At 32.6% G+C, this 9320-nt stretch overlaps 2 protein-coding genes across 2 annotated transcripts; one reads left to right on the forward strand and one right to left on the reverse strand.

Annotated features, from left to right (window-relative positions):
- LOC110629821 (probable serine/threonine-protein kinase At1g01540) lies at nucleotides 1-2722 on the forward strand. Its single transcript, XM_021776970.2, has 7 exons — nucleotides 1-1032; nucleotides 1135-1239; nucleotides 1321-1443; nucleotides 1556-1726; nucleotides 1818-1947; nucleotides 2043-2252; nucleotides 2333-2722. Exons 1-7 carry the CDS (start codon nucleotides 392-394, stop codon nucleotides 2420-2422), a joined length of 1470 nt encoding a protein of 489 aa, XP_021632662.1. The 5' UTR covers nucleotides 1-391; the 3' UTR covers nucleotides 2423-2722.
- A 572-nt stretch (nucleotides 2723-3294) lies between these two features.
- Nucleotides 3295-6530, reverse strand: LOC110629822 (PI-PLC X domain-containing protein At5g67130). The gene is made up of 9 exons (XM_021776971.2): nucleotides 6346-6530; nucleotides 6171-6239; nucleotides 5948-6070; nucleotides 5285-5422; nucleotides 5003-5101; nucleotides 4615-4918; nucleotides 4300-4523; nucleotides 4121-4207; nucleotides 3295-3841 (listed from the first exon to the last, which is right to left on the reverse strand). The coding sequence occupies exons 1-9, from the start codon at nucleotides 6349-6351 to the stop codon at nucleotides 3662-3664; spliced, it is 1230 nt and encodes a 409-aa protein (XP_021632663.1). The 5' UTR covers nucleotides 6352-6530; the 3' UTR covers nucleotides 3295-3661.
- Between the last annotated feature and the right edge of the window lie 2790 nt (nucleotides 6531-9320).

A 9320-nucleotide genomic window follows, 5' to 3' on the forward strand; every position in this document is an offset into this window, starting at 1 on the left:
AAGGCCATTTCCATTTCCCCCTGTTTGTAGTTGCAACAGTGCTCAGATAATGATGACGATCACTTACCCATGAACAAAGTCAGAGCTCAAACAATCATGGCCCAAAATTTTCACAAGAGTAAATAAGCTTAGAATTTGATTAACCTTTAACAAACAACTTTTGGATGTTAATTATCATCGCCCCGAAACACTGTAGAGGTGGTAATTTTTTTCCCAGCTTCCATTAGAAGTCCCATCATGCCAGCTGCTAGCTGTTTCCTTCATCTCTATCTCTCTCTTTCCTTCATTAGCAATCTTCTATAAGTTCAGATTCGTTAATGGGTTTCTTTCAGAGTCTAGGGATGTATAGAATCCTCTGTTTTCTCTGATTAGAGGAATATTGCAGAGTTGAATGCCTGATCAGAAAACAGGGCTCATGAGTGATCATTTATCAAAATCTACTTCAATTTTTGGTTTGCGATTATGGGTCGTTCTTGGTGTATGTGTAGGAGCAGCCTTTGTTCTTGTTCTTTTCCTAATTACTCTGTGGCTCGCTTCAAAGCGCTCCAAGATTAAGACTGTTAACAAACCCAAAATCCCGGTTATCTCCAAAGAGATCCAAGAAATCAGAGTCGAACACATCAAACCAAACCAGGCTCAAATCCAAACCCATCCGTTTCCCGACCCGGAAATTCTCGCCGGAAATGAAAGGCAAGCTTTGTTGCTTATCCCTTCTGAGGAGGAGAGTCCAATAGGATATCATGGGGTTCAGATTGACACTGGAAAAGGGCATTTGATTTCTTACCCACGTTCTTCCGGAGAGGCGCAGCGTGCCGGAGGAGGCAACGGCTGCGGTGTTGATCAGATTGCTATGGTGGGTCCTGATGTGTCACATTTGGGGTGGGGCCATTGGTATACTTTGAGAGAGCTGGAGGCATCAACAAATGGGTTTGCTGATGAGAATGTGATTGGCGAGGGAGGCTATGGAATTGTATATCATGGCGTTTTGGAAGATAACACTCATATAGCTGTTAAGAACTTGCTCAATGACAGGTACTCATTGCAAGATTAGTTCTAATTTTGAATTAAGTAAATGTATATTTGTCCATAAAATTGGGCCTATAATTTGAGTTATAATCTGTTTGCTATGCATAGGGGACAGGCTGAGAGAGAATTCAAAGTTGAAGTGGAAGCCATTGGAAGAGTTCGGCATAAAAACCTAGTGAGATTGCTGGGTTATTGTGCTGAAGGATCTCACAGGTACCCTGCTTTCCCTGTTTTTCCCTGTTTCCTTGCTTGTCTTTTTAGTACTAACGATAACTTGTTTCTAAATTGTTGTAGGATGCTGGTGTACGAGTATGTGAACAATGGCAACTTAGAACAGTGGCTTCATGGAGATGTAGGGCCTTGCAGTCCTCTTACTTGGGAAATAAGAACGAACATTATCTTGGGAACTGCAAAAGGGTACACTTCAAATCAAGTTTTGCGCCTTTGTAAATACCAATTGCTTGCTTTCTCAGGCTTCATCCATCTCCAATTGCATTTGCATTCTTCTCACAACCAAACACTGATGCAGGTTAACTTACCTCCATGAAGGACTCGAACCGAAAATAGTCCACCGTGACGTAAAATCAAGCAACATTCTGCTTGACAAGCTGTGGAATCCTAAAGTTTCAGACTTTGGCCTTGCAAAGCTTCTTTACTCAGAAAGCAGCTATATTACAACCCGTGTAATGGGAACATTTGGGTATATAAATCCTCTCTTTTCATCTTTATAATTTTGCCCATGTTCGTGTTGCAAGTTTATGCTAATTTTCTTTGATAATATTTCTTTGTAGCTATGTAGCTCCTGAGTATGCGAGCACGGGCATGTTGAATGAAAGGAGTGATGTGTATAGCTTTGGGATTCTTATCATGGAAATTATTTCAGGGAGGAACCCAGTTGATTATAGCCGGCCCCCAGAAGAGGTTCATAATCTATAATTAACCTTGATCATTTTGCGGGTGAAACAATGAGCTTAAATACTTGATCCTTGGTTTGTCTCCTTTTTTTCTTACTTCAGGTGAACTTAGTTGATTGGCTTAAGAAGAAGGTCACAGAAAGGAATCCTGAAGCAGCATTGGATCCAAAGTTACCGGAGAAGCCTTCTTCAAGAGCATTAAAGAAGGTTCTTCTCGTAGCTTTACGATGTGTGGACTCAAATGCACAGAAGAGGCCAAAAATAGGACATATTGTACATATGCTTGAAGCTGATGAGTTCCCTTCAAGAGATGTATGAATCAACCTTGGTTTGATATAAACGCTTACTAGCATTGATTCTTTACTCATCAGGGTCTGAGAATGTGCTTGCAGGATCGCAGAGGTAGAAGGGACCCAACAAGCGCGCAATCCGAAAATGCCAATGGATCGATGGAGAAGCCTGTAACCGAGTCAGGTATTTAATTGAGCAGGTTCCCAGTACATTGCAGATACTGTATTGCCTGCTCCAGGCTGCAGCTCCATCTGGATTGACTGGCCTGCTCAAGAATGAAGTGACATTGTGGCTGTCACACATAGACATACTAATTAATATAGCAACAACCATCATTGCGAGATTGAAGTCAAGGCTCCTTTGTTTGGGGACTGTTGTCCTCTGGGAGCTGAAAGCAAAAGGTGTGCCATGTGGTTCATAGTTGCATTGCTGCTCAACTCATAGTTAAATAAACCTGTCATACAATAAAATTGAGTTCACATTCTGGATTAGTTACGCTAAATTTAGCTCAATGATAATGAAATCGATTTATAGGCTCTGAAATTTGAAGTTGGAACCTCAATCCAAGTTAAACGAGAAGAAGAAGAAGCATTTTTATCAAGAAATCCTAAAACTTTGATAATGAGATTGAAGTAACATTATTGAAATTAAAAATTAATAGCAAGTCTCACTTGATATAAAAATTAAAAATTTTATCTTAAAGTAGGAAGAACAAAAGTAGCTCATTCAATCCAATGGTGATGGACAAAAGACACTAGCCTACCAACTGAGTAGAAGAATAGAAGTTGCTTTACTTTATAGACAGCCCACATGCTTACAAGCTCTGAAGTTTAGTAGAATTGGGCCACAGGCACTAAAGCACATGGTTCTTTAATTTCATTGTTTTTGTGCTGTTACAGAATAAGTTGTTTTTTAACTTGCACTTTCCTGGAAATGCTAAGCAAAAAGAATCAATTCTTTATTTTTCTGCTTGGATTATTGTCAGGATATTAAAAGGCTATTGCTGATGAATGACCACTTGGTGGGTGCTTTGCTATATGAATGAAGGGGCAGGATAACAGGGGAAAAAAAAAGAAGAAACATTTTTCATCTAAGCAATTTTGTCTTCCAGAAAATAAATACAGAAATCTTATGTCCAAGTACTGCTCCAGTTTACATATGTAGCCACAAACAAATCTAAGCACATCCAACAAAAGTCTCTCTCTCTCAAGAACTACAACCCTCAAAGCGACGACACAAATAAGCCGCAATTTATCTGTATAAAATATCCTGATGAGAGTAAATGGTAATAGGATAATGGTCATAATCACAAAATTTTACAATATAACTATTGTATATACAATGGTTATATTATTGATCATAATGGTCAATGTCTAACCGTTATATATACAACAGTTATATTGAATAAAATAACTTTTTCATGATTAGAGTCATAATAAAAATGATGTGGTAAAAATTGCCCCCAAAGCCCACCGTAGTTGGATTGGTTTGGTATCCAAATAAGCAATGTTGGTGAGAGTGGAAGGAGGAGTTTGTGAGTTTCCAGTAGCAGCAGCAGGGGGAGGGGGTGCACTTGGTGGAACGTTACATGTACCACGTGTTGCATTTGCCTGTCCACAAACAACAGATGCAAGAAATTATTAGCAAAAAAATATCAGATAGAATTAGCTCTGTTATCGCGTCTAGCAAATAATCCCAGTTGGGTAAGTTCATGATTCAAAATTATAAGAACATGAGAAGTGCAAGTTATATCAAGATTACAATTTGCAAGTCTATCTAACTTTATGAACCTAATCTTGAAAGTTGAGAAGCAAAACATGAAATGATGACAAATTGGGGAAAAAAAGACGAAGAAAAAGAAGAGTTATAATTGAACACAAGTGACATACACTGCAGTAGGCGACATTGGCACACCCACAAGTAAGCTGACCATTTACTTCATCCACAGCTTCTGGGGCACCTCCACCATCACTCCTCTAACAAATAATAATAATACTAATAATTACAATTGTTTCACCAGACATTAGGAATTTGCAATTTCTATGGTAAATGCATATGAAACAAGTACCTGATAGAAGTCAACAGCAATGAAGTTTGGCCACCTTTTGCCAGCTGCTTCATAGCAACTGTTGGTCATGCTAATTAATGGAGCTGAATTGTCCAAGCAAGCTCCTGTTTCATTCGGATTAGTTGGAAAATAGTTTTGAAGAATCAGTGATACTGTCGCTGTGTTCATGGGAGGTGATTCAGCTCTATTTGGACATGAACCAGCTTTCATCCCATCATTCCCATCTGCAATTCGATGGCGAAGATCAAACTTGGCTCTTACACATCCAAGTAAATTAATGTCTAGTAAATACTTGGGGGGAAAAAGGAAACTCACATTGATTTTCTAGCACGTATTTCCAATTATAAGCAATGCCCTCAGAAGCCTCTTTAGCAGATTTGGAAGTAAAGACAACCAAGCGCTCATTCTGCTGGACCATATCATCCACTGTTGGCCAATCTTCACCACTCTTTGGCATCTTTGATACAGGGAACCAGTATTTGTTAAGATTAGACGCATTAAAAACCTTAGTCAAGCCCATTGGAGAGGTCACATAATCCTCGATGAAAATTGTGACAATCTCTGATGGGTTTGCAGCCAAGAAGGCCTCAATCTCTTTTAGCACGTTGATGGCAGGTTGCTGAAGCAGATTGAAAGTTGGTGCATTGTCAATTTAAAAGAGAATAATTAAATTAATCATTGTAGGGTGGAAAACATCACTTACAAATGCTGTGTAGTTGTAGCATTGGCCCCCAAAAGAATGACATAGCCAAATGTCATTCTGAAAGTCATACATATCCAGCATAAGCCCTCGGACCCCATTCTACATGAGAATACAATTTTCATTAGCAAACTAATTTCTCTTTAGCTATTCTAATTTAAAGGCAACGAAACAACAAACAAATAAAGAATTAAAATATGAACAGAAAAGATGGGTATTATTTTTTCATCCCAGGAATTGAAAGAGTAAAAGACGAAGAGCAGAAGAGAATTAGGCTTATATTACTTTGAGTTGACTGGTAACAGAGTCCTCTTGATTCGTAGGAGATAAAAGAGCCGAACCCGTGCCCGATTTAGAGCTGGTGATAGCGTAAGAGTTGTGGGTTGTTAGCCATGAATATTTGTTGAATGGCAGACCTTTTACCTAATCAAAGACACGCAACCAAATCGAAATCATTACTTCTCATTATTTTTTTGTTGGGTTCATCATCAAATACCAAACAAACTAATAACAAAAAATGAATAAATAAAAGGGTAATTGAACAATAAAATTAAACATTGACGATAACATGATTGGGTGCAATTATAGTTAAATAAAAATAATTTTGAAAAATAAATTTTATTCATTAAAATTACAATTATGATAATCAAACGTTCTAAATATACAATTGCGCTAAACAAACTTATTGTGTGTTTTGTAAACTAAGCTAAGCTAATGAATTGTTTTAAAAATTATGACCAAAACATTTGAAAAAACACAACTTATTCAATTTATTTTCATGTTTTTATAATAAAGTTTAAATTTTAGGACGTGTAATTATCGACGCTATAAGTTTAATAGATAAAAATTTAAAATTTTCTAAATTAATTTTAATTTATAAATACAACTAAACTTAAAAATTAAAATATTTTATATCCCATTTGCTTAAATAAAAATCAATGGACCTACTTTTGATGTTGGGCTCAAAGGCTGGATCCGGGTACATCTGGGTCGGGTATTTCCATTAGCAGGGCACGTTTCGCACCGCAATCCAGGGTCGCAGACGTTACCTGACGAGCAGGTTTCTCCCAGCTAAACGATTCACAGAAACACAAAAATAAAAGGACATGAATATTAAATTAATGGAGTAAAGTAATTAGATAACCAAAAGAAGAAGAAGAAGAAGAAGAACCTTGAGACTGGAACAACCAGCAACGAAGAGACCGAGGCCAATGAAGAGAAGTCGGAAAGCATTTGATCCCTGCAAATAGAAGAAAACAACATATCAGAAGTCAGGCTTGTGGTTTCAAAGCAAAATAAGTAGACAATGCGAAGAAGAAGAAGAAGAAGAAGAAGAAAGTGGAAACCTCCATCTCCAGTATTCCATGCACAGGGGAGGTGGAGAGGAAGAGGGAGATAGCAGCTGAGACAGAGAGCAGGAGGCCTTTAAAATCCAATACAAGATGTGGCTTTGAACATTTTGGCTCCCAATCTAATGTGAAGCGGGGGAAGGCCGCACCCGCCGAGAAAGAGACATTTGTTGATTTGTTCGTTAGGTGCTGCTATGTTGTCATCTGCCGCTTTTGGTTCACTTTTATAATAATAATGATTATTATCATTAGTAGTAGTCGTTAATATCTTAGTTTTTTTATTACATACAATTGATTTTTTAATTTATATTAATTATTTTTTTAATATTATATAAAAATAAAACTGAATTGTCATCATGGACAAATGATGTATTCTATAAATGCTAAATTTGAAGAATTCAATATTTAGAAATATTTTTTTAATCTCTTAATTTGTCAAATTACGAATTCCGACTTTTCTTGGCTGAAGCGTTGGAACTCAGTGTGTTCTAGAAGATGTTACAATTTCTATTTTTCTAATAAAACTAAATTAATACAGGTTCAAATTCATCATAAAAAAAAATCTTATGATGATGAGAGAAAATTGAAATGAATTTAGTGATTTGGGTAAAATTTATTTTAGATAGGAAATAAATCTAAAGGTTATTGAGATAGAAAATAGATCTAGCAGCCATGAGTTTCTTTCCTAGGAAATATCTGAAGAAGCATTCAATAGCTATTATTAAACTGGAAGTGGGTAAGGAAATAAAATGGTTAAGGACGTTATCATGGGAATTAAAAATTCTTCTCACTCTTTTGATTGGAATGTTTCCTCTTTGACTAACAAAATTCTTAACGAAAGTATTAAATGGTTATATTTTGAAATAATGACAGATATCTTAATTCACTCTAAGAATTATAAAGACTAAATAATTAATTTTTTTAAATTTAGAAATTTTATAGTAATTTTTTTAAAATATTAAAGAGTTAAAATTCATTCATTTTTCTTGATCTATTAAAATTTAAATGTTTTGATCTTTTATTCTTTATTTATAAAAATACTTAAATAATTTCCTCTAATTTTTATTTAGATTATCATATTCAACTAATTTTTAATATTTTTATTTTTAATTTTAAAATTTAATAAAAATATTTTAATTTTAGTTATAATCTAATTTTTTTATATTATAAAAATAATATATTTTTATCATTAATTAATTTAATTTTATTTTATCATTTTTTTTGTTTCAAATGGAATCGTACTGGAATAATTGAAATTTTTTAAAATAAAATTAAACCGAACGAAAAAAAATTAAAATTATAAATTAATTTAATTAATTTTTTAATTTAAATCGAATATTGCACACTATTATATATCTATTATTTTTAACATTTTCCCGCTAAAAAATAAATATTGTTCCATATGTTCAAAATTTTCATTATAATTGTATATAAATTTATTAGTGCCTCCATTTGAAAGTAAAATTTTATTTCATTAATTTATTAAATCCCCATTTTTTAGATTCTAAATAAATACTTAGGTTTATTTTTTATGGAGTTTGATAAATTAATTAGTAGTCTCTTCAACGCATATTCACTTAGAACATACATAAGATGATTTATTTTACTTATATATTGAGGCAAATAAATTTTAAAAAAAATTACCCCAATAAAATTAAATCCTGACTCTGCCCTAAGTAGTTATTGATGTACTGAAATTTTTGAAAAAGAAGACTGTTTTATTCATTTTACACAATTACAAATTTTAGTAACTGTGATTAAAATTTCATTAAAATTTTTAAATTACAACAGATAAACTATAACGGTATTGCACTCGCAGGTTTAGCTCGTGCATCCGAGTAAATTTGAGAGATTTCAAGTTCTACTCTCATAATTCCAGTCTTCTTAGGAAGTTTTCAAAATTTAATATCAAACGATTTACAAAGAGTATCTCAAAATTAAAGATATTTAAATCTAAATTTAAATTTATCTCAGATCTAATTATAATTTATATTTCATTATTTGGTTACAAATCTATTTACTACAATTTGCATTTTACTCAAACTCAATTATTTTTATATTTTTATTAATTAAAAAATATATATACTGTATTGGATGCTCAATCCGAGTTTAAAAATATTAAAAAACTTATAGTGAAAAAGTCTAAATTTTGAAACAATTAAATAAAAACAATACTCAATTTCACATTCTTAATTTTATTAAACTAATCATAAAAATAGATAAATAAAAAAAATAATACTTTATTTGCCTCGTAATTTTTATATTTATATTCAATTCTTTAAAATTTAAATGATAAAGGAAATTTTTTCTAATTTATCACAGTTATAATCAAAATCACTAAATTAAATATAAAAAAATTAATGATAAATTACCATTATGTATAATATTACATATCTTATAAATAAATTTTATTATATAAAACATCACATATAAATATATTAAAATATTTGACATGAATGTTTATGCTCATATTATAAATTATATATATAATTTTTATATTAAAAACTTTACTTTTTATTAATAATATTCTAAACAAAATAAAATATTATATATTTTAAATTATAAGTTTTTTCATATTTTAAAATTTTATAAATATGTATGATATTATATAAAATGAAAATAGAAAATGAATGATGGGATTAATAAAAAATGATATTATTGTAATAAAAATATTTATTTAAGGAAAAGCAATAAGTTCCCTTTGAGTAATTATGAGCTAATTAAACTTGGAAACACTAATTAACAGAGCCTTCAACTGCTAAATAACAAAACCTGGAGAGGAGACTGGAGATGAGCTTCACATGATAAATAGAGTTCCAGTGGTTTCTTGTCCATGAATGTTAAAGTAGACCATTAATGTAAAGGACAAAGAGACCACTAGACCCATATTCTTTTAAAAAGGAGAAAAAGATAATAATAATAATCATAAAAATAATGACCATGAAAAATATTCTATTCCAGCAACCTGCAAA

The sequence above is a fragment of the Manihot esculenta genome, chromosome 13 (assembly GCF_001659605.2).
Source record: "Manihot esculenta cultivar AM560-2 chromosome 13, M.esculenta_v8, whole genome shotgun sequence".
In the NCBI taxonomy this organism is placed as follows: Eukaryota; Viridiplantae; Streptophyta; class Magnoliopsida; order Malpighiales; family Euphorbiaceae; genus Manihot; species Manihot esculenta.

What these genes read in the sequence shown, in the direction of transcription:
- LOC110629821 (XM_021776970.2), top strand. Translation starts at nt 392, where the DNA reads ATGCCTGATCAGAAAACAGGGCTCATGAGTGATCATTTATCAAAATCT. An exon ending in ATAGCCGGCCCCCAGAAGAG is followed by an intron (nt 1,948 to 2,042) that starts GTTCATAATCTA and finishes TTCTTACTTCAG; the next exon opens with GTGAACTTAGTTGATTGGCT. An exon ending in ATGAGTTCCCTTCAAGAGAT is followed by an intron (nt 2,253 to 2,332) that starts GTATGAATCAAC and finishes ATGTGCTTGCAG; the next exon opens with GATCGCAGAGGTAGAAGGGA.
- LOC110629822 (XM_021776971.2), bottom strand. An exon ending in CTGTTACCAGTCAACTCAAA is followed by an intron (nt 5,102 to 5,284) that starts GTAATATAAGCC and finishes ATTCTCATGTAG; the next exon opens with AATGGGGTCCGAGGGCTTAT. An exon ending in GCTACAACTACACAGCATTT is followed by an intron (nt 4,919 to 5,002) that starts GTAAGTGATGTT and finishes AATCTGCTTCAG; the next exon opens with CAACCTGCCATCAACGTGCT.